The 26,119-nt window shown below is 40.7% G+C and overlaps 1 protein-coding gene across 1 annotated transcript in view; it reads left to right on the top strand.

Annotated features, from left to right (window-relative positions):
• LOC150089787 (uncharacterized) overlaps positions 1-1,444 on the top strand; it is a 35,363-nt gene extending 33,919 nt beyond the window's left edge. The window contains exon 6 of the mRNA XM_090390101.1: positions 1,368-1,444. Within this exon, the coding sequence (XP_090246227.1) occupies positions 1,368-1,409 (42 nt within the window). The 3' untranslated portion in view covers positions 1,410-1,444. The remainder of the gene's footprint in view (positions 1-1,367) is intronic.
• The last annotated feature ends 24,675 nt before the right edge of the window (positions 1,445-26,119 follow it).

Genomic DNA, 26,119 nt, shown 5'->3' with positions numbered 1-26,119 from the left:
TCTAGTTGCTAGCTTAATTCAAGGTATCCCAACTAAATTTTTAATTGATAGTGGTGCGTCAATATCATTAATTAGTGCAGGAATTTTTAACAAATTTCGACATGACAGATCTTTGAAACAGAGACGGCCCAAGGTTACGTTCCACCCATGTGGTCCAAAACAGTACATTTGATTTTTTGTTATGTGCTCCAAATAAAAAAGAAACATAATCCTTCATTCCTTTCAGTACCAGGTCCACATGAGATTTTACTTTTTGAACACAAGGCTTCATTCTTCAATAGGCGCCTCCGTAGCCAGGTGGGAAGGAGCAGCAGTGCGTAGCACACGCTTCTTGATTATTAGACCGGGGTTCGAGCCCGTCACCACCAAATACGGACGATGCGGAAAGGTCAGGGAATGACCACCGCATATCCCGGAGCAATATGGCCTTAGTTGCTAATGCTCCTAAAATCCAAATACCAAACCAACCATTCTTCAATACTGATATATCATTTTTGTTTTTGTGGTTAAGAAAGCCTACTTGTTTCAGAGTTATTTTCATTCAGAAATTACTAAAGTTCTTTCATTCTAATCTTTGTTAGATTTCTCGCTGTCGTTTGATATAATGAATAAATCCATGTCATCTGCATAAGAGAGAAATTGTTTGCAGTTTTCTGCAAAGGCACGTAAATGCTTTCGCAGCAGTTTGTACTTGGCTGAAGAAATATCAGCAAACTAAGCTTGTAAAGGTCAAACTGTTTGAACACCTCATGTGGCAAATCCCAATACAACGAAAAGAAATTTCTGCAATTTCTACAGGCGGCACATTTTTTAGCATTGTTATGTATCTTTGATCCATCTAACAGCAGTGGATCCTTTAATTAACCAGCAATAGCTTCTTCATCTTTGCATATGTATAAATGTAATACTTATTTGTTTCTTATTCACTAGGCCTTAGATAACAAAATAGAGTTCGGTTTTTTTTCTCTGTAAAGCAAGTCTTTTTGGGGTTAAAATAGATAATCCCTGATCAAAAATGGAGCACACATTGCTTCCTAATAAGAGACTTAAGATTCAAGGAGTTAACGTCAGCCAACGATGTTTCTTGTCATTCAGTATCAGATCTGAGCAGATTCTCCTTCGATCTAATAATGAATTTGCAACATTTACCATTTAGTGAAATGCAAGTTTATTTGAATGAAACAAATAAACAAATTATTCATATTAACTTAAATTCATTTCTGCGTAGTCGCTTGGTTTTATTGATATCATTATGCATACAAATTTGTACGATGTTCTCTATGGTATATATTTTAAATAAACGAATATTCACTTAGTGCAATGTTAAATCTTGCAATTCAAATTTCACCTTTTAAATTTATTCACAGCCTTGTGGATTTGACTTTACTCCGATAAAATGCTTTCATTAAGAAATTTCATTAAAGAGATGGAGGGGAGGACTAACTCGGAAATTAACTGAAGTAAGTATATTTGTAACAGTAATATATTTTTATATATTTTTAACATATTATAGATTGTTAACACAAAATGCGCGATAAGAAGTACAGTGATAATTGTATTAAAAAATATGTGTAAAACGTAATAATCATGAAGGATAACAAACGGGAGTTAATAAATTTTCACGTACTCTGAAGGAGTCATATATTTAAAGTGATAATAATGTGGGATAGCAAATAAAAACTGATGAAAGATGTAAAAAATATGAAGAATATTGCAAAACAATTATTACTAAAAGACACAAAGAAAACTGGAGATATTTTGCAAGTACCTGAGATGGAAAAGTGATGCATGTTCTATAAAAGCTTTAATAGCATAATGTTGTCACTGACATATAGAAAGAGGTGGAAATCAGAGCTGAGATGAGGTATTTCTGCACTCGAAACGGCTATTCAGAAAGATTACCTCTCCTCGTTTTCCCGACTAATTATATTATGCGAACTCAATGTATTAATTCACGTAACCCTTGCTTCTGCACCCACCTACAGTTTCTGCTGATACAAGTGTATCGGTCGCTCCACCTATATCCTGCTAATGTTTTGAAAACAGAACTAGAGTAGGATGTCTACGTGTAATAGAGGGCAAATTGTATAACAGAGAGCAAATAAGGAAAGTCTAATTTACATTGCCGTATTTTATGTATAAACAGAATTCTATAAAATATTCTGTGGACACTTGCAGACACTAACAAGATGCTTATAAAGGCACATGTATGTGCCTTTCTAAGCGTCTTGTCATTAAGTATTAGACTTAGACTTGAGTGAATTCTTCTGCTTCGATCTAATACTGAATTTACGGTATTTACCATTTAGTGAATGCAAGTTTATTTATTTGAATGAAACAAATTATGGATTAGCAGTTGATTTTTTTTTTACTTTGTGTTTTATGGATTTAAAATAATAGCCTGAATATATAATGGTCCCGAACATGTACTGCTGTTCGTTTAATCTTCGTTAATAACCATCTTTATTTCATACTCCGGGACGACCAAACGGTCAGAGGAGTTCATAAATAGACAGATAACAAGAAACAGCACCGTATTTAGCAGTCACGGGCTTGAACCCCGGTCAATCAATTAACTTAAATTGGTTTCTCCGTAAGTCGATTGTACTGGTATTGGACGAAATCGACAGCCCCCCTCTCTCTCTCTCTCTCTCTCTCTCTCTCTCTCTCTCTCTCTCTCTCTCTCTCTCTCTCTCTCTCTCTCTCTGGCCCTGACCTACATACACACCTTTTCGTGGCACGACCATTGTTCAATCAAGCAGGATATGTGTCACAGCATCATCAATTAAATGATGGTGTCTGAGGGTACATGTGGGATATGGGTCACAGGGCTGATGCAGAGGGTTTATTATTAAATTGGACCACCCGTAATTTCTTACATATACCCATATATGTATTATGACCGTAAATTGTTTCTGTTTTTTGGTCGATTTGCCTGTTTTGCTGGACGAAAAACCCTGCTATCTACTGCTGAGACCGGCTAACTCAGCCACTGAGTGAAAAAAGCCCACTAAAGTTCCTTGCGTCATCGACGCATTCGAACCCGGGCCTTTTCCACCCAGTGTGGGGAGGGCTCTGACGATACCACACGATACCCGCACAGACTAGATTGTTTGTTATCACTCAAAAATGTCAAATAAGTGGCGTAATGGGATTCCAGTCATGTTTGAGCACCAGATGTGAAATTAAAAAAAAGCCAGTTTGAGGAGCTGTTTATGGAAAAGCTATGAGGAAACTTCTCGTCTATTACATAGACCCCCATACACCTTTGTAATGGGGTTCTGCCTGTCCAGCTACATTTTAATCCCATTTGATTGGAGGGGCATTAACGTGTTCTGATTATTGGTTTTGTCCAAAGAGGGTATATATAATTTTTCTAATCGATACACATTCAATATGCTTTGCGAGTGCATTTTTTTGTGTTAATCACAAAAAAATGAATATGAACTGTGGTTATTCCTAATTGTTTTATCACACCCACATGTCGTACATAAAATATGCTTATCGGACAATGTACCTCAAATTTAACGGTGTTTATATGAAAAAATCAGTGATTGATTTTGTTAATCTTTCCTGAATACATTTTGCAATATCAAAATCCTACTCCCCCACCTAAAAACATCGAGCCTCACACATACAAATTCTTTTCAAGCAGTCAGTTTATTAGAAAAATCGTAGTCTTGGATTTTTACATTCTAATCGAATCGACTTTACAAATCGTGCAAGGCAAAATACAGTTCATATATCAACGATATTTCAATAGTAGAAAAAAAGCAAAAAAAAAATCGAAATTACAGACATTGGCTCTTTCCCTCCAGATGAGAGAACGTCTTTATCTAGCTATAAAACTTATAAACATTTCCTTACGCTTCCTTCCTTTTCATGAACGCAATGTCCTCTCAAGACATTTCTTTGCTAACGAATCTGATGACGATACGGTTTGTCTATATTGAGCTAGTATAAAGAAATATTGGTATTAAGTCTGTCTTATAAACAAATATTATTATAAGAATGAATTTCTGATTTAATATTGTTTTGATATATTATTAAGTCTGATCTTGTATTTATTCAACCAAATAACTAAACGTGTCTTATAAACATATTTTATTAATTGTGATCTTTTATTTATATAACTATACTCTCTCTACTGTGATGAATTTCTAAATTAGACTGTTTTGGTGGGAGCAGCAGAATTTTTCTCTTATTTCTGATGATAGTACCTTTATAAACAATCTGAACTTAATTGAGTTCATTGCAGATAACGCATAGTAAAAACAGATGGGTTGTTATGTGTTTAAACCCATCTTTGAGAAGTGATATTATTCCCAGTAGAAATCATTAGTTACACCCTGAAATGCTGCACTCCCTGAGAACTAACCGGCTTTACAGTGCTGTGGCCTTTCATCGTGGCCTCCGTTAAAAACAAGCATGCATATGTACCAAAATAAATAAAGGATGGCGAGTATGAAGAATCTGACATTAGGACAGGCAGAAATAATCTGGGTTTTTTTTGTGACATAAGGTAACAGATAAAACACTATGCAAGCTTATAAAATGTAGCAAGCAGGTGGTCTGGGTTAAAAACATACAGCCATATAACAACATAGATAAACACTGGTGTCTTTGACGAATTTAAGACAGCCAGTGTCCCAGAAATGTTTCCTCATAGTTTTATCATAAACAAGTCATCAAACTAACTTTTCTTCAATTTCACGTCTGGTGCTCAAACGTGACTGGAATACAAATCCGCCACTTGAGACAGCGAAAACAAACTCAAGTTACCATATAAAAATGCACTCGCGAAGCATTTCAAATGAGTATCGATTAGAAAAATTATGTATATCCTCTTTGGAGAAAAACAACGATCAGAAAATGTTAATGGCACTCCAATCAAATGGGTTTAAAATGTAGCTGGACAGGAAGAACCAATTACAAAGGTGTAAGGGGTCTATGTAATATACGAGGTTTCCACATAGATTTACCATAAACAGCTACTCAAACTAGCCTTTTTAATTTCAGATCTGATGCTGAAACATGACTGGAATCCCATTATGTCACTCAATTGACATTTTTAACTGATAATGAACCACTCAGTCTGCATGGGTAGCAGAGTGGTATCGTCACAATCCTCCCCACACTAGGTGGAAAAGGCCTGAGTTCCAATCCTGTCGATAACGCGAGGAACTTCAGTGGACTTTTTTCACTCTGTGTCTGTGTTGGTCGATCTCAGACGTAGATAGCAAGGTTTTTTACCCCAGCAACTGGGATTTTTCATCCAGAAACACAGGCAAATAGACCAGAGAAAACTCGCTATTTACATTCATAATACATATATGTAAGAGATTACATACTCTTTATTAAGAGATTATATACTAATAATTTGAATTTGATAACAAATCTCCTGCATCAGCCCTGTGAACCACACCCCACATGTACCCTCAGATAACATAATGTGATTGATGATGCTGTGACACATATCCTGCTTGATTGAATAATATCCGTATTGCATGATACCATGCCAAGAACAGAAGTGTATGTAGGTCAGGGCCAGAGGGAGAGAGGGCTGTCGATATCGTCAATACCAGTACAATCTACTTCGGCAGTTGCTTGGTTTTATTGAATGGATAAAGGAATATTTTTTTTACTGAATTAAAGAAAATTCCCTTAAAGTAACGAATATTTTTGAAGAGAACTGTTTTATTTCTGTAACAGTATTGAGGCATGCGTGGTTAATTATTTCGTATACTTTCTAGGTGATAGTTAGATAATTATTTAACTAGGTAATTATTTATTCCTTAATTAATAATTATTTAATCTGCTTTTTCTATTATTCTTGTTTATCCTCTCATATTCATTTAATCAATTCTTCAATATAATATGCAACATATTTATATTTATAATGCTTTCAGGTATTTAGGGAAAATGGACAATATACTACCTAGGGAAATTATATACTAATGGATGATGGACAATCTACTACCAAGGGGAAAATATATTCTATGCAAAATATATTCAAGGGAATATTTCTAAGTTACTTTTGGGAGCCAGAAGAAGCTTATTGTATGAGATAATAAAGTATATTTTTATTGAGACTGCTCTTTATTTTATCTATTCACTTTTCTGTTCTTTGTGGAAAGCTCTAATCTCTAACAGTTTAATAATTTGTTTATAAATAGCTAACTGATCATTATTTTCTCATTTTCATAAACAAATTTAATTCATGTTTGTATTATGCACCTACAATATAAAAGCAGAACTTTTTATTGTATAAACAAGGCACATCTTACATAAAGCTGTTCACGGCTACAAGTAAGGGGTTATGATGATATAGCAGAGCAGGATGGGAGGATTATATCGCCGTTAACTACTCACGCAGCATGTAAGAGAAGACTGTTTCATAAGCAGAAACCGAAATATGTAATTAGTAAAACAATTCATAGAAGATGTTATCTTGAAGGTTTTAAGATACAGTACTCGACGAAATTAACAGGACACAGAAAACGTGGGGTTCCTCGTCCAGCTTGTGACGAAGCGACACAATGTTTGGTATAATGACGTGGCAAACGCCATCATACCAAACCTTACCACGCCATCATACCATATGATGGCATGGGAAAATAACCATGAAAGAAGACAGCGAGAAATTTCGGACAGGTATAAAAACATTCATATGGGTTGTGTAAGAATTACGAAAAAGGTCACATTACAGAATTCGATAAAAGATTCTCGAAAATATGGTCACATAATATCAGGACGGCGTATGTTCCCCACCAAAGGATAAACAGCCCGCCGGACAGTGATGAACCATGCTCGATAGAAGAGTGTTTATCAGATTCTGTTGCAACAATTCCCTTTCTTTCATCAGGCGCACACTTATGTCACTATGCAGCAAAGTAGCCAGAACAGAACAACAAAAAAAAAAAAAAACACAACAAAATACTACACATACAACACAGTATATTTTTGTGGGTTTTACAGTATACTGTATTTCTTCAGAAGAGTACTGGCCAGTAGGCCAATGTGGAAGCTGTTTCAGGAGACAGAGACCATTACAAGAAGAGCTAGCTAAGGTCGCCTGAGGGCGACGTCTACCAGAACAGATCGTTATCTAGCTCTTTCAGCAAGACGGAACCATACGATGTCCTATCATCAACTGCCTCTTGAGGTTGCTGCAGCTACAGGTGAAAATATTTCCAACTGGACTGTGTTAAGAATTCTCAATTGTGGACTCTATTCAAGGAAGCCAGAAGTTTCTATCCCATAACTCCAAACCACCGCAGAGCTCGTCGAAACAGGTGCCATGAACATGTGAATTGGAGCGCTGACGGATGAGGTAGAGGTCTGTTCTTTGATGAGTCCCAATTTGTTCTACAAACAGATTCCCGACGTTATTTAACCTAGAGACAATGAGAAATGCGATACGATCCCTCCCACATCAGAAAAAAGGACACTTACGGGCAGGGGATGTTCTCGTGTGAGGTGGAATAATGATAAATGTCCAGTCCCTTCCATGTTTTTGAGAGGAGTACCGAAAAAAGATCCTCGAACCCTATGTGCGAATTTTCATGGGTGTTGTTGGCCATGATTTTCTCTTCATGCATGTGAAGGCTACTGCACATTGAGTTCAAGTGGTGTAGGAATATCTAGAAATAAATATATTTTATTGTAAGGTTGAAAGGTACATACAGATACCCTGACTTTGCAAAGCCCTTCGCGTCACTAAACCAGGGGTTTCAAACGGGAGAGATAACCCATCGCCGGAAGTACAATACAGGGTGAATACAAAAACTTTCGTAAGATTAAATTGACGGAAATTATGTATAAATAGCATAACAATACATCAACTTAAAAATAATAAAATAAATTAAAAATTAATAGTTTCATGCAGATCAGCAGATTAAATCCGATCAAACATGTATTGTACGCCCTTGGGATTTGCATTGTACGCTAATAACCAACTCCTAGTCACTTGGTCAACTAAGGTGTGCGTTTGTGGAAGAATGGGATTTGTTGTCCTAGAATGTTTTGCCGTTGGAGGGGATAATACGCTGTACTAATGTTGTGTGACCATATTTTGGAGCATCTTTATGAACTTCTCTAATGCGATCTTTTTGGTAATTCTTATAAACCCCCTAAAAATGTCCCTTATACCTCAATGAAGTTTTTAGCTGTGTCCTCTAGGACAATGTAGACATAATATATACACTGAAGAGGTTAACTCCTAGCTGCCATGATACATCGCTGTTTGTCACATGTTTCTGTACGGTCATGGAGAATATAGGTAATCTTTTCTATTGTAAGAAAGGTTTTATTGGTGGAGCACGCTTATTAAAGGGTTGGTTGGAAAACGAAATCACTGGTGTGATTGCATTTTCCATATGAAAAGTGTACAATGAATGAAAGACGAAAGGAGAATGCAGTTTTAAAAGATGATATGTGACAGAACGTTGGTACTCCATGAACAAGATCCACCAAAGTAAAGCGAATTGTACGTCAGAATAGATGGCCAGATGTGCCGCAAATAACTGAAATATTCAATGCTGGCAGATAAAGATCCATTTCCTGTCGAACTGGGCAGCCGAAGTTTAATAATCTGGTCTTGGTAAAGTGTGTTGTTGTCATACGGTACCATGGGTTTAATCCATCTCCACGTCACTTTCACTGTGGGTGAGCCAGTTTGCTGAGAAATGCCAGAGATTTAAAAGAATGTGTGGGAATTGTTCATGTGAAGTGTCCTGGACCATTGTTCATCTGGTCATTTAGCTGCTGGGTCCCTGCTGAGGCCCAACTTTTCCCCACTTACATCCTGTGGAGGCAGACCAGGAACCCAGTAATCTTAGTTTCACTCTGGCGGGTTCTGCCGCTTAATTTCCTGAGATTTCAGCGTCTAGGACCTAAAAAAGACGCGTTGACGTAGGGGTAGAACCGCTTTGTTTTGCTAGGCCAAGTTATCGGTGTAAAGTAATTTAGACATGTTAAGTTTTTGGTGTGCAGGGCTTTTGCTGGCGTGTAGGTAGAGTGGGCTATGGAGCCAATAGAGTAGGCAGCCAATAGCCACCATATGGCTATTGGCAGCTACTGCTGCATTTCTGTTTTCAAGTTTCTTCACTAATGGGGCAAGCCTCGGCCTTATGCTTGTGCCGCTCATCTTAGGTTTCAGCACTTACATTGTACTGGCTGGTGTCTTAATAGAGGTATTTTGATGTTAGTCATTGTAGTCGTGATTAATGACCTTCTTCTGACGAAGAGGTCTTGTGCGAACTGGGATAATGTTCTATATCCATGCTCAGTATCTATGAAATGGGATTCCAATCCTTTTGCTAGGTATCTTATTTTTGTTATAAGTACCCCTCTGAGGTCCTCATATTGCGGGCACTCGTAGACTATGTGATTCCAGCTTTCTGTCTCCCCACACGTACAGTTGGGGTCCTCAGTGAGTCCAAATCTGTGCAGCTTCTCATTGTAGGGTCTGTGTCCTGTTATTAGAGATGTTATATGGTACCTGGGAAGTACCAGTCCGGCTGTTTTGGGTAGATTTTCCGGAGGTCTGGAAAACTACTGGAAAATTACGCCTAATTACTTAAGTTGGTTTACAAATTTGATGGTGATATTGTCAATTTTGATTTGCGGCAGTTGTCGCAGTTTTAGAGTTCCTTTAAGCAGGATTGAAGAGATCTTCATGTGTGTGAAATTTTGAGCTGGTGTCTTGCAGCCCATTACTGGAGTTGTTGCAGCGCCTGGTTTGCTTCGGTTTCCAACTGGGCCGGGAATCCGCTCCCATGGTCAATATCAGGTCGTCTGCGAATTATTTTGTCCCGACAGGTCCGAAATCCATAACCAAAAACTCATCTAAGACTATGTTCCACAGGAGTGGTCCCAGCACCGACTCGTGTGAACAGCCTCTGTGCACTTCTCTTGTGATTTTTGATAATCTACATTGATCTCCAGTCTTCTATGTGATAAATAGTTTTCCATGACCTGGAATAGGTTGGTTGGCACCCCTGCCTCCCTCAACCTCGCCAGGATGCTTGGCCACTAAAGTGAGTCAAACGTCCCAGCAAAGGCAACCGAGATGAGAAGCAGGTACTTGTTTCTACATTCTTGCACCGTCCTGAGTAGGTTTCCCACTGTCGAGTTCCTTGGCTTGAAGCCAATGAACTCAACAACCCATCATGTTTTTGTAGTTGTTTTGAATCCTGGAATCACATTCTTTATGATTGTCCCTTATATGAAAACTATAGCAGGGAATTAAAAAAAAAAGGAGATATCTGATTTTCATATGGGTAATGAATCTCAATATCTTGTAGACGTTAGCAGATATAATGCGTTGCAATGGTTTGCTAAATCTGTATTTAAAAGGAGAAGAGAATTATTAATTCTGATAAGTACTGATTGATCGATTGATTGTAAGTTTTTTATTCTACACTTTTTTTTTTGCTGGCACTCAGGCAGTTTTTTTTTTATTTTTACTGCTTGAGTGCGGGATACATTATTTTATTATTTTTAATTTTTTATTTGTTATTTTTTTCGATTATTTATTTATTTTTATTTTATTGTTATTATTATTGTTTTTTTGTTGTTTATTTGTTTTATTATTATTTTTTTTTTAGTGCATTTTTGTGCAGACAATGTCAGTGGTACAGGCCCTGATATTTGTGTCGGAGACGGGTGCCGGGGTGCATCTTCCCAGATGGTGGCTGCTCCCTGGTGGCAGAGATACCTGATTTTACACACCACAAAGACACACATACACTTACATTTGAGGCTGTAATGTGGGATGCTGGGTCTACATATTATATAGGTGGAAATAGCCGCAAGGCTGGATGCCACTCTTGTCATTAGTCACTACTACTTTGTACTACTGTTACCTTCGGGCACCCTCGAAAAACCTTCCTAGAGACTTGGAGGAATTTTGACTTGTCAATTATTAAGCGGTCAGAGAAATAGCATTGAAATAATTTGTGCATATGAAAGGAGCATTTGGCAGACCGGAAACGTTCAAGGGCGCTGTCCCACCAGACAGTGTCGAAGGCGCCCTCGAAGTCGACCATAATAGCTAGTTCAAATTTGGATTTATAATTTACAATGTGCCAGACAAAGTCTCCAGACAAGGCCTCCTCGCAAGAATGACCCGGGGTGAAGCCATATTGACAGGCAGGAAAGTGATTTTGTTGTTGAAACAGAGATGTTAGTCGAAGAGCCATAAGCCGCTCCAAGATCTTCCCTAGATTAGCAAGCAGCGCAATTGGTTTGTAGGCACGTGGATTTGAGGCAGGCTTATCTGGCTTTTTGATAAGACGGAGCATCATCATCATATGTACACTCATTGGAGCGTTTCCGGAGCAGTAAGCTCAACAACGCAATTTAACAATTTACATCGACCTATTTAGCCTTCCGTGCTGAAATTCAGCATGGAAGTTTACCATCACTAGCCCGTGGAGGCAGGTCGCTACTATCATTAAAATTTACATCTTTATACATTATGTTCATACAGATCAGATTACTTTGATCAAACCACAATCAGAAATCTAAAACAGTTTAAATCAACTATATTATACATCAATTTAGAGGTCGGTTGCACCATAGTTTACAAAATCAGTATGAGATAAGCAACGACAAGCAGCCGCAACACAATGCTAACATCCGCTAGCATGCAGGAACAAATAAGTAAAACTTACAAAAGTGTGCCAAGCACAACACACATCTTTACAGTTCTGTACATTTATACAACCATTTCATGGAAGCTGAACCTTATTATTCGCCAAGAACGGCCACCCAGGAGGAGACTAACACTCAAAAAGAGCGCAACACTGTCTGCTGAGCAGCAGCAGGAAGGAGCCATATACCAACGGAGAAAACTGATCCCAAGAGGCAGTTGCTATGGAACTATCCATAAACAACTTTACTTTTTATCTGCTCAAGGTAGTTCTTGTAGATGGGACAATCCCTACTACGAACAGGATGGTCGGAGGCGCCACCGCGCTTCAAGCAGTTCACACAGGTAGGCTTCTCGGCCTGTTTTGGGCACTCCTTAAGAAAGTGGCCCTCCCCAGCACAGTGGCCAAACACAGCCGATTGGAAATAATACACAGACCGATCCTCCTAACCATCACCCGAGCATGCAATACAGTATCAACACATGCACTGCAAGTTATCACGGGAACCTTGCCTCTCGACTTGGAAGTAATCCGCACAGGAATGCAGCAGCAACTCAGGCGTGGAAAAGCCACAACGTATCAAGACCTTACCACAGATCCGATAAATAACATACAGGCAGAGAAGAAAAGACTGGAAACATACCTACAAACAATCTGGCAGCAACGTTGGACTGACTCAACCAAAGGTGAAATAACTCGAAAGTTTCTACCTAATCTCCAACAGGTCTACCCACAATATCCGCAATGGTTCAACCCCGGACGCTACACCACTTACCTCCTCACAGGACACGGAGCGATTCGCAACAAACTGAACCTCCTTGGCATCACAGATAATCCCATGTGCGCGTGTGGCTCTCTGGAGACATGGGACCACATAATGTATGAATGTGAGCACTATGAAGATCTACGTGGACACCTGATCACACAGATGCAATTCAACCCCAAAAACCAGGAGCATTATCTACTGGAGAATGAAGCAAATTACAAGCAATTCTCTAAATTTGCCCAGAGCCTCTACGCCAGACGGCAAACCCTCCCGCCACCAGCAAACCCTGAGCAACCAGAACCAACATAGCTCACTGCTTGAACGACCACACCAAGCCGCACTGACCTGCGGAATAACCAGCACAACAAAAACAGGAGTCTCCAATCCCTATTTTCCCATTGTGACTGAATCCAAACAACCCAACCTGGATGGTAGGCCACTGATGATAGACGACCACTTCGCAGCCACAAGCCTTCACGCCCTATTGGCGATCTGGGTCAGCTCCCTTGTCTGGCCCACTATTACTCCCCTTCCCCGGTGGGGGAGGGAGACGGCTTGCCATCTCCTTAACCTCCACCACCCTTCTCTTCTTTCTGGTGGGGCATGGGCATGCCCCACTGCAAGCTGGAGCTACCTTCCCTATCGGCTCCTTCTCTGACTATATCCCCCCCAATCTTCAACTTCCCTTCCCCCTCTCTAACTATACGCAAGCGACAGTCCCACACAGTCCAAATTTAACCATCCAAATAAATTTCGCCCAAAACTCTCGGCTTCTCATTCTAGCGCCTTCACCACGCGAACTAACTTATGCCAATTGATGTGTATGCATATGCATTTTTGTATGTCGTATATGTGCATTTTTTTTTTTTTTTTTTTTAGGTCCTAGCCACTGAAATCTAAGGAAATTAGGTGGCAGGACCTGCCAGAGTAAATAATTATAATACTGGTGTACCTGGTCTGCCTCCACGGGGCTAAAGTGGGGCAACGTTGGGCCTCAGTAGGGGTCCAGCGGCTAAATGACCAGATGAACAACGGTACACGACACTACACATGTACAATATCCATACACTTTTAAATCTCTGGCATTTCCAGCAAACTGGTACACCCATCACAATGTAAACAACGCGGAGATGGGGGAAACCCCTGGTGCCGTATGACCCTAAATACACTTTACACTTTACACTTTACACAGCCTTGAATAGTCAACTAAACCACCTGGGTGTTTAATAGACAATAACTTATCCTTCCAACCGCATCTCAAATTCCTAAGACAAAAGATCAGAAACTGCTCTGCCATGGTAGCTAGGGTCACAAGGCGAGACTGGGGTCTCAAAAAGCGTACCCTAGCCTTATACTACAAGACAACCTTCCTCCAAATAATTACATACGCTTCAGCAATCTGGTATGACAAAACTGCCTTGGTCGTAAATAAGAGAAGCCTGGATGCAATTCAACGCACCATCCTCTTCACTACCACCCGCGCCTGCAGAACGGTGAGTAACCCAGCGCTTCAGGTGATAACAGCAGTACTTCCACTTGATCTTGAAATCTCAAGAACAGGACTCCTCTACTACTTATCTAAGGGAATAACCACCACTTTCCTGGAATTTATAATAGACCCAACAAACAACAATAAGGCAGAAAAGATCCGGCTTCAGTCTCACCTGCTGCAGGTGTGGCAGGACAGGTGGGCAGAAACAACCAAAGGAACAATCACCCACAAGTTCTTACCGCAACTTGAAAAAATCTATCCAAAATCGCCTACTTGGTTCTTTCCGGGGTTGCAAACAACATACTTGCTAACTGGACACGGCCCTTTTAACGCAAAGTTAATGGACTTCGCCCTTGTAGAGAACCCATGCTGTACATGTGCAGAGATCGAAACCTGGGAACACCTCATGTACGACTGTCCGCAATACGAGGATTTCAAGTGCATTCTAATCACGAGTATAAGATACCTCCCCAGAGGGCAAGAGTTTCACCTACTGGATTCAGAGGAGGAATACAGAGGCCTGACCAACTTCGCTCAAGAACTCTTCTCAAGAAGGAGAACACTATATGCAATACACCAGGAGTGAAAGACCACCAGCTAGAAAACAAATCAAAACATCCTTTAGGACACACCCTGGAATGAAAATTATGCGGAAGCTACTAGTTGTCTACCAAGAAACCCTGCCTATGTACCAACAAATATGAGACCTAAGTGAAATTGACAAATATACTGAATGAAGATAGAGAACCAAAAACAAAGACATTCAACTTGGACGGGACACTGTACCACGAGTGACTCTACTACCGGACATGATCTTATGACTACACTACGACTGCTGCAGTCTCACTGCCATGTAGCCAAATGGCGATCTCTACCAGCTCTCTTGCCTGATACCTTTTTTCCTATCCCTGGCAGAGGGGAGGAGGAGATGGTCTTCCTGTTTTCTCCCTCCCCTACCACCCCATATATTTCACCTGGTGAGGCATGGGCATGCCTTACTGACCACCTCGGGTTGCCTTCCCTATTAACCCCATACTTCTGTCTTTCCCCCCAGTCTTCAGTCTCTTCCCCCTACTCTGACTAATACGCCAGCGCAAACCCCACATAAGTAATCAAAATTAGAGATTTCTAAACTGAAAACTGAACCATATTAACCTCTCCTGGCTTTTCTAAACTTAAGTGCCCCCGTATTTTTTTTTTTTTTAAGGTCCTAGCCACCGAAATCTCGGGAAATTAGATAGCAGGACCTGCCAGAGTGCATATAAGCTACTGGGTTCCTGGTCTGCCTCCTCGGGGCGTAAGTGGGGCAACGTTGGGCCCCAATTGGGGTTTAGCGGCTAAATGACCAGAAGAACAATGGTACATGACACTAAACGTTCCAAGACCTACACATTTTTAAATCTCTGGCATTTTCAGCGTACTGTAACACACCACAATGTAAACTACACGGAGATGGGGGAAACCCCTGGTGCCGCTTGACCCTAAACATACTTACACTTACACAGCCTTGAATTTATAGTTCTTAGCTAGGTGCCCGAAGGCTAGACATTTGAAACACTTCACTGTGAAGTATATATCTCGGAATTTGTAAGACAACCAGTGCAGGAACACTCTGCCCTTCTCGATCAAGATATTCCGCAACTCTGTTGGAACCTCGACGTTCCAGTTCTTTGTGTGACCTTCCCCACGGACCGAATCAAAATACTCTTCTGGAAAAGTGCTCTACTAACACCGCACGAACTGAAGTTCCGCTCGTACAATTCAGATAGGAAATCTTCTTTCTCGACGTCGGCATCTAATGAGACATTTGCCGGGCTTCTTGGGGACCTCAGTCTTCAAACCCTTTGCTTTTATCGTCTCACAGTTTAGTACCCTTTGAGCGTCCTCTTTGCTGACCACCTCCAGCACGACTCCTGTGTCCTTAATAGTTCTTATTCGACGAACATTCACGCTCTTCACAACAGGCTTCACAGACTGCAAAACGATCTGTTTCACGGCCTCACTGGTCTTTAGAGTGTCTGAGTCCGACTTTATCAGAACGGCGTGCAACTCCGTCTTCTTAGGAATTGAGCTCTTCTGGCTTTGCACGACTTCCTCGTACGACGTGGGCGCGACATTGACAGAGGACTGACTCTTCTTCAATATAGCCTTTAGCGACTGGTTTTCGGCATATACTTCGATAGCCTTGGCTTCCAGCTGGTCCCACATTCCTAGGATGGCGTACATAGCCACTCTGTTGACTTTATTCGAGTCATTTAACATGTAGTCGTGGAGTCGCTGACGCACAACTTTCATGTCTTTGAAGTTTTCCTGCGGATCTCCTTCATCATCGGAGGAGTCCTGTCTGAGCCGCTTCCCAGCAGTTCTCTGGGTAGACTCGACAATCGTCGAATCGTTGGATGAGTCACTTCCATGTAAACCTCAAAAAGGTCTTCAGGCAAACGGTCAAGCACTACTTGAGTCGTTACTGGACCTGAGCCTCCAACGCTGCCGTCCTCAGAACCAGAAGCACCAGGATCAACAACTTCCATCGTCTCACCGTCCAATGTCTTCAAGCCTAGCTTGGCCCTTGGCTGAACAGACATAGTCAGTTCCTTAAAGTAAAATACAGAAAATTTGCAACAATACTTTGAAAAGTATATATATATATATGTATATATTTATATGGCTTTATGGGCTTATGGAAAAAAACACAATGTTCAATTCCAAGAGAATCCCGCACTACACTAATCGCTTTCGACCGACAATAGTCCGTCCATGAGGGCCTATTTAGCCGACCAGGAGTCCCATGGTCGCCCACCCCGGACTGCGTGGAAGTGAGGCCAACCAGTCAGCAGTAGTCACTGCACAGGTTAATAAGAAGTCTCTTATTGGAAAGGCACTGAGATCATTATAATAAACGCTAGATCAAAGCAATAAGAACACTGCGCACTCAGACCGCCAAAATGGTACCGGGGCGATAAGACGGAGCAAAGAAACCTTCCAAACAGAGGAAAAGATGCCGTCCATGAGGCATTTATTGAAGTGCAAGAGCAAGTAGAGGTCTTAATTTTAATAGCCGGAGAATGAACACATATTCAATCATATCCATTCCTGGACACTTCTTCACGTTGATCTTCTTGACCACCGAGGTAAGTTCCTCTAAAGTAAATGGCTCGGTACTTTCCTCAGGAGTGTACTTGTTATTTGCCTCCCGATTTGCCATATGCTCTGGAGAATCTTCAGAAGGATTATCCATAGGAAATAACTTGTCAAGTATTTGGTTGATAGTCTGTCCAGTAACAAGTTTTATGAGTCTCAGTGATAATAGTGCCGAGGAGATCAGAGGTAAATGTTCTCTCCCGAGCTATTTTGTACATCACCCGCCTTGCATGGACGTACGGCTCCTGTAATATAATAACGTCTATGTTCTCCTCGTTAGCCTTGACTCGAATCTGGTCAGCCACCGATTTTGCTCGCCGGACATTTGTTCGTATTATTTTAATCATGGTTGTGTTATATTTCTTAATTTTTGTACCCATAATCGATTCTGTTCTGGTAGGGGCTCTTGGCTTTTATATACAGGGTGATTCACTACCAGTGCGACAAACTTCCAGGAGGTGTAGGGGGCCCAAAGACGAATCGGAATCACATAGCATTGCAGGATCCGAAATGCCTTCGTCATGCGGTAGAGGACGTTGAACGGGAGGTCGCGTGAACAGCGATCCCGCTGGAAGTCAGCATTTGCGAACCGTTTCTGTTGAAGAAACCAAGCAGCAAAAGTCCTCCGGAGTGGATAATCCGCAGACTCCACAATGATTGGACGCTTTGCAGATGGTATGAACTCATTTGGTTTGTTGACAGTATCCTCCATACAGTGGATTGGGAAATACCCAATCGTTGGCCTATCGCTCGAGTACTCGTACTCGGATTGCCTTCTGTAAGACGTAGGACATTCTTCTCATTGTCTTGCGTCCTCGTCGTTCGCTCTCGATTCATGGTACCTCTCGTAAAACAACCAGTCTCACGTAACCTTCTGTACACACGTGCGAAAATCGTATGATGAGGAGCACACCTGTGCGGGAAAAGTTCCTGGTACAAGAGCAGAGCGGCGCGCCAATTACAGTCCGCAGCTCCATACGCGAGGTTCATGTCGGCCAGTTCAACGTTTGAATACTCGTCCATCCTACTGCCTCGGGAACCTGTTCGCAAATGCTGACTTCCAGCGGGATCGCTGTTCACGCGACCTCCCGTTCAACGTCCTCTACCGCATGACGAAGGCATTTCGGACCCTGCAATGCTATGTGATTCCGATTCGTCTTTGTGCCCCCTACACCTCCTGCAAGTTTGTCGCACTGGTAGTGAATCACCCTGTAGACTGGGCAGTTAGGATCCCTAATTGAGTGTGTATATTCGAGTTTCATTGTTTTACAATTTGCACATGTGGCTTCCTTGTGTTTGTGCGAGCAGTCTTCATATTCGTGGCCCTTTTCAGTACAATGTCCGCCTGTTGGGACCGTCTGGGAACAGACGTGGCTGGAATGGCCGAACTTACAGCATCTAAAGCATTTCGGTACTGCCACTCGCTCTCAAAAACGCTAACTTTTCCATTCTATGTAGACCCTTGTCCTGTCCTTTAGGACTTGCCACGCCTCTGGAATAAGTTTCACACTACAATTGTTTTTTATACCTCCTCTCGCCTTTATGTGGTACTTTGGTGTTATCACGTCTTCCGGCTCCTTCTCCGGGATTTCGCGTTGGCGGTTTCTGTGGTAAAGTTCTTCGGCTAACTGGGTGGCCGTTATTTCTGGGCTAACGTCATAAATTAATATGTTCGGTCCCTTCCTTTTGAGCGACTGGGCCGTTAATCCAAGGGCATCAATCTTGGGGTCATCAATGATGCTCTGGATTTCTTGTCTGGTCTCCGCTTGTATTACCAGTCCTACGTCTCTCATCTTTATCATCCCTTTTATTCGTGTTAGCTTGAGGTCCTCCTTCATGTTATTTATTACTTTTGCTTCGAAATGTTCACTTGTGGGAATTTTTCCTGTTTCTTTCGGTCTGAGCATCACCAGGTTTGGCGTTTGTAGGAGCGTCTTCCTCTTCTGATGCATTGTTGTTGTCTGTTGCGTTTCCGTTGCTGTTGGGGTCCTCAGCGCTTCGGAATATGTCGGGGCGTGATGTGGCATTTGTCTTGCCCCGCATTCTGTATAGGTTTGTAGCCGTGCGTCTATTTTCTCACTTTCTAAGTATGTGTCATGAAGAATTGTCTCCATTTTGTGAAATATTGTCACAATTTGAGATCCCAGTCTGGAGGAGATCCTGTTAGAATTCTCTTTGAATATATTTTCAAAGGCCGTTTTTAAATGAGTGTTTTCTCATAGACAGAGCCCACTGTAAGAGTGTGGTTCAGGGGTGGTGCCTGTTGTTTGTCGTCGTTGTTTGCTTCCTTTTGAGATGCTGTGGGGTCGGGCTGCTCTCTAGCCTCGATCTGGGAGCGGGTCACTCGCTTCAGTTTTTTCGCTTGGCTTGGGAGGTCCCTGGTTGGGTATCCAACATCTCTTCAGTCTCGACAATAAATCGAAATGTTCCGGATAACCGGAACATTTCGATTTATCGGGCCTATGTTGGGATTATGTTATAGGGCACTGAAAATGCTGACGGACGACGGCCTCCATAAATCCGTAGTTGAATTTGGGAGCATACAGATGGTTATTGAAGTTTTGAGCTATTCCCCTTTGTCACTGAGGGGGTAAGGAACAGGGTAGTGTGAAAATGCTTCCAGAAGAGCAGAATCACTTCGTAGAGGAGCTTTCGGGGCACCGGTGTTATAATTCCGTAGGATGCATAGATAAGGAGTTCACAGTCAGCCATGCAAAGTTTATGGCAAGAGGATGGAAAGTCACTGAATTCCTTGCTTCTGTTTTAAGATACGCATTCAAGTTCAGCAATTATCAGCACAGCTTGGTGCAGCAGACGTCCTGCTCAGTTTTAACACGGTTTGGAACTTTCTCCAGTCAAGTACAAACTACCAACGGTGGCCACTGCTTTATATCAGTGGCAAAGGAATGGGTTTTAATTTCAGAAAAGGAAATTACGATGCCTTAAGGTAGTACATGGCCTCTATTAATTGGGTAGATATCGCGCAGAGAATGAATACAATTGAACTGTGGTACGCTTTTAAAACATTAATCACAGATGCCTTGAATGCGTATATACCATTAAAAAAATACTCCACGAGAAGGGTTCCAAGTTGGATGAGTAGTGAAATTGCCACATTACTTGAGCAGAAAAAGGTGGCATGGAAAGGTTACAGAGCAATAAAAAGTACTGAAGCCTATAACAGCTACAAGGGGATGTGTAATTGAGCCACAGAAAAGGTTCGACATTCAAAGGCAATTTATGAGAAATCACTAGCAAACAGAGCAAAGAGGGGGGATAAAGAATTCTTCACATATATAAATGCCGAGAAGAGCGAGACAAACCAGATCGGACCTTTACGTAAGGGAAAGGGGATAGTAATAAATACACCAGCTGCCGTTGCAGATGAACTCAACAGTTATTTTGCATCGATATTTACAAATGAAAAGCCTTTTGTGGCAAAGGGAAATTGTGGGAGCGAAGTTAAAAAATATGTAATTAATGACATTGAAATTTCGCAAGATTATTTAATGAAAAAACTTTCGAGCCTACAGACCAGTAAAGCTCCTGGAGTTGATGGAATATACCCTATAATCTTAAGAGAGGCGGCAAGCGAGTGCATTGAACCATTGATGCTGATTATGCGAGAATCACTAGACTCTGGGGAGATTCCCTTGGATTGGAAAAGTGCAAATGTATCTCCCATACATAAGGGTGGCTCTAAAAGTGAAGTTGGAAATTATCGACCTGCCAGTCTGACTTCAGTAGTAGGGAAAATCATGGAGGCAATGATCAAGGGTGGAATTCAGGATCATTTGGATCGAATTGAAATTCTGAAGGATACTCAGCATGGTGTTGTAAAGGGAAAATCATGTTTAACAAATCTGGTTCGCTATTTCGAAAGGGTCACTCACGAGCTGGATTTAGGGAATAATTTCGACATTGTTTATTTAGATTTCAGCAAAGCTTTTGACTCAGTCCCACATGAGCGGTTGCTTTATAAGCTGGAACAGGTTGGAATCACTGGGAAAATCCTTAGATGGATAGAAGGATGGATTCAGGGCATGAGGCAGAGGGTTGTAATAAACGGCTATTCCTCAGATTGGGTTGATGTAAGAAGTGGGGTTTTCCAAGGATCAGTATTAGGACCACTGTTGGTTTTAATTTTCATAAACGACATTGATGAAGGGATAGAGAGCGTGATGTCTAAATTTGCAGATGATGTTAAAATTGGTAGAGTAGTTAATGATCACTGTCAAGCTGAGCTTCTTCAGAGAGACCTAGATAGACTTCAGGAATGGTCAGAAAAATGGCAGCTGTGCTTTAATCCAACAAAGTGTAAGGTATTACACCTGGGAAACAGTAATCCCAAAAAAACATATTCACTTGGTGGAGTTCAACTAAACCCAGTACTGGAGGAAAGGGACATGGGTGTTACGATATGGTCAGACATGAAATGCTCTGAGCATTGTAAGCAGGTTGCAAGTAAGGCCCATGGTGTCCTATCGATGATCTATCGAACTTTTGCAAGTAGAGATAGGGACATGATAATCCCATTATATAAGGCTTATGTTAGACCACACTTGGAATACTGTGTTCAAGTATGGAGACCGCACCTGAAGAAAGACATCGAGCTTCTTGAAAGGGTGCAAAGAAGGGTAACTCGCCTGGTGAGATCGGCAAAAGGGCGTCCTTATGAAGAAAGACTTCGAATATGTGGGTTGCAGAGTTTGGAAACTAGACACCTTAGAGGAGATTTGATTGAGGTGTTTAAGGCTCTGAGAGGCATCAGTAAAATGAATGAGGACAAAATTTTTCAAGATAATAAATGATGCTAGAACTAGGAGACATAAATTAAAGTTACGGGGGGGAAATGTTTAGATTGGACTGCAGAAAGTTTTATTTTAGCCAGCGAGTTATAAATTACTGGAATAAGTTGCCTTCATGGGTTGTAGAGGCCGACAGCTTGGGGAAATTCAAAGGTCATCTGGATAGTACTTTCGGGTAAGGGAAGCGCATAGGACGATAGGTTTAATTTAATTTTTTTAATTATTTTTTTATTAATTATTATTATTTTTTTTTTTATTATTTTTTTTTTGTTTTTATCATTGTTTTGTTCGGATTTTTTTTTTTTTTTTTTTTTTGGCTGGTGCAGCATACGCCATAGGCTTTCTTGCACCATGCGGCCGTTACTAATACTAATCAGTGCCTCTCTGGCCCTGCCGCCAGCCACATGGTGACCATTGTAAGTCTGCCAACAAAGGACACAGATAGAAACCCTGGTAGCTTACTAAATTCCCAGTAGAATATAAAAATCGTCTCACCTAGGAAATCCTTCATTTAAGTTCTTTCAGCTTTAACACTTTTTTGAACTGTATACTCATTTTAAACTACTAAATTCCACTAAAAATCAGGAGCGCGATAAAACGTGTCCTGACACTAAGGCCGCCATTTTGGCTCTCTCTCTCTCTCTCTCTCTCTCTCTCTCTCTCTGGCCTTGGTATACCTATACGGAAACCGTTCTGTAAAAAAAAAAAGAAAAGAAAAATGAACGATTCGACTCGAGTGGTGCCAACGCCAAGACTAAATATGTGGAATAGTGATTAAAGATCATGTGGTCTGACGAGTATCCATTTACCTTTCTTTGCCGATGGTGAAGTGAAATCGTGACGAGAAACACATGAATTCAAGCATCGAGAGTTTTACTTGGCATCATGGGATGAAGTATGATCCGTTGGTATGGTCTAGACCCAATCATATTTGAAAGGTCACATTTCCCCAATGAATAAGTTTGTTGTATTGGACGACTTTCATTTTAAATCCATCTTTACCCGGATTGCGATGGATCCTTTCAAGATGATAATGCAAGTATCCAATGTGAAAACGTGTTGTGAGTGGCTCGTGAAACATTCCCATGATTTCCAACAACAGCTACCCTGGTCCGCTAATTCTCCATCTCAAATTCTTATTGAGAATATCTGAGTTTTTGTTGGAATTTCGAATTTGTAGTTTTCTGCTCACAACAAAAGAACAGCTGGCATACATTTTGATGAAACAGTGGTCAAATCCGGAGCTAGGATGCCACGAGGAATATAGTCTACAATTCGGGAACAAGGTGGACGTACTATTTATTTAATAAAGTTTCTAATTTATTTTGGCCAGTGGTTGCACATATATAATTTCCATCCGTAATTTTGAGCAGTCGTGTGGAAATAAATCTGGGGGAGAACTGGCTACACGAAAATTTAATAACTTTAGAAATGAAATTACGCTTCACAATGATTAATTAACAGGAGAATCATGTCACAGTGGTCATTGAGTAGATATCAGAATAAAAATATGCTCACTATATAACCCAACATATCGGAAAAACCATTATCACAAAATCCAACCAAAAACGCAAGTGGAAGGGTGAATTTTCTAATAATAATTAAAAAATCTACATATTGTGAGCAACACATAAGTTGTAAATTTTGAATGGATTCAGTAAATTTCTTTACCCTATGCTAAAACAGAACAGACAAAATAGGTGTTCGGATAGAATCAAAAAATGAAAGCACAAAATAAAAAAATATATAAGAACTTCCCAACAGGTAATTCTTATTAAAACAACACGCCAGTTTTCTACCTGACACTTAGCGTAGGCTAAATAATATCCACGCAAAATAGTAGGCCATCGATCTTCATTGAGAGAAGAATAAAACGCTGGTAACAGTAGAAATTATTCGGGTTTTTTCTTCTTGCAAAACAGGCAAGACGACGAAAAAAAATACAAGCAATTTATTGAGAGAATATATTGTGGATGCTTAAGCTTCAGCGAGGCAAACCCGTATTACAAAAATGTTTATTTTTCAAACTATTTTTCATATAGTTTACTATATGAACCAATTAAGAGTTCAAAACGACGTTCCAATTTATTTTTCTATTCCTGCAATCTGAAGATTTTCAAATTTGGCTATAGATGGCAGCAGCAGCCATACTTGGTGCATCCATCTATCGATGAAAGCAGAAACTATGCATTATAAGGAAAGGGAGAGGATGGTACCAGCAGTTTCACCATCTACAAGGAAACTGCTCTCTTACCACTCTCCAATCCTTTAGATTTCAATTAGCAAGCCTGCTTACTGAATCTTCTACAATCTACTCCAGAAAAGTTATCGCAGCTCAGAAGAGACAAAGCTCATTATTCGCATTCATCTCAAATATTCCTATGTAAAATCAAGTTACGCAAAAAATAATAATAAAATAAAACAAGTCAGTAAATAAATTGCCACTCCTACAGACTGGAAAGTTCTGAAGAGAGCAGCCTTTTGCAGAACATTCCCACTTGTTTTCCACCCATCATTAAATGAACATTAAACATATTTCACTCAAGAGATAATTGCTAAGCAAGTTTCTAAAATAAGAAAAGTAGATTTATCTTATCTAAAATAATTTCAGATATGTAATAAATAAACATCACTATGACTACATTATTATCATTCCTTAATTCAGCTCATATTCTTGAAAAATAAATAAATATAAACATTTGTCAAATTTGCTGTGAGATACATAATGCTAAATAACACAGGAGGGCCGTATTTTCAGGATCTGTTGAAGTCGTGAAAAAAGGTTTACACTAACAATATGGCAAAAATTGCTCCGTTTCCGAATTATAACCCCTTTGAGTTCTCGACGTTATTCGGTATAAAACGCCTGATGGTCTCTGTATGCAAGGCACGATACAACAGCATAGGTAGGCTGATGATAATTTTTGAATCCTGAATCACATGGCCTGAATTTATATTGAAATCGTTCTTCACTTAAAAATATCATTAATGCTAAGACCGCTAATTAGAATGTTTTGTTAAAAAGCAAAAGTTAACAACTCTTTTCAAAAACATAGCTTTTTAACAATGAAGTGCAATCTGTGGTCCTTACTATTGACTACCTGACTTCTCTAGCGGAATCTATTGAATTATATCTGAGAGCGGATACGATTCGTGGATGTCTCGTAGGGTGATGACGATCGAACATCAGACTGATCTAATTCCAACAAGAATATCCAGCAACAGTGCCGATCGAACTCGACACAGTCCTGATGAGACTTTTCATCATTATAGGAGTAGAAGATACTGGTCGTAGAGAAATCTCATCTTGATAGGACCCTCTGTGGAGGTTAATATCCGATATTTCCTACAAAACATCAGGAGTGTCAAAAAAAAAAAAAAAAACTAGGTGGTCTACTCGATTTACTTTCCGGCGTACAGTACGACTTCTTAATTTTGATCGAAACCTGGCTCAGAGATGAGATGAAAATTGCTACCTTCACCTCGAATCTTAGTTATCACACACTGGCTTCGAACTTCCTTGAGGGGGAGGGAACGTACTCTGTTCCCTCCCCTCCACCCCAAAACTTCTACTCTGGTGGGGCATGGGCCCCACTGAAAACTGGGGCTATCTACTCTATTGGCCCTATATTTCTGTCTTTTCCCCCATAATCTTCGGTCTACTTTCATCATAGTGAAAGCCCACACATCAAAAACTTAACGTGATAAAATTACCTTACGCCCAAAACTCGGCCTAGCAAACCTAAGCGATATTACCCCTACGATAGCGCAGATTTTTTTTTTTTTTTTTTTTGTCTTTTTAGGTCCTAGCCGCCGAAATCCCAAGAATTTAAGCGGCAGGACCTGCCATAGTGAATCTAAAAGGCTACTGAGTTCCTGGTCTGCCTCCACGGGGCGTAAGTGGGGCAAAGTTGGGGCTCAGTAGGGGTCCAACGGCTAAATGACCAGATGAACAACGGTACAGGACACTAAACATGAACAATTCCCACACACTTTTAAATCTGGCATTTCCCAGCGAACTGGTTAATCAACAATGAAAGCAACGCGGAGATGGGGGAACCCCAGGTGCCGTATGGCAAAAACACATACTTACACGCTGGCTGCTAACAGAACAGGGAGACGATGTGGCGGTGTAGCAGTCTGTCTATGAGCGTACTCCCTCTAATTAAGGCATGCTTTTCCACAGGTGGAGATGTACGAGCAGTTCTTGGAAACTACGAATTTGCTAGATTGTCGATCTGTGTGTGCCTTGTAT

Source organism: Mastigoproctus giganteus, chromosome 2, assembly GCF_048544385.1.
Source record: "Mastigoproctus giganteus isolate SK-2022 chromosome 2, ASM4854438v1, whole genome shotgun sequence".
In the NCBI taxonomy this organism is placed as follows: domain Eukaryota; kingdom Metazoa; phylum Arthropoda; class Arachnida; order Uropygi; family Thelyphonidae; genus Mastigoproctus; species Mastigoproctus giganteus.
The sequence above is the reverse complement of the archived record's forward strand: the minus strand, read 5'-3'. Positions and strand labels throughout refer to the sequence as shown.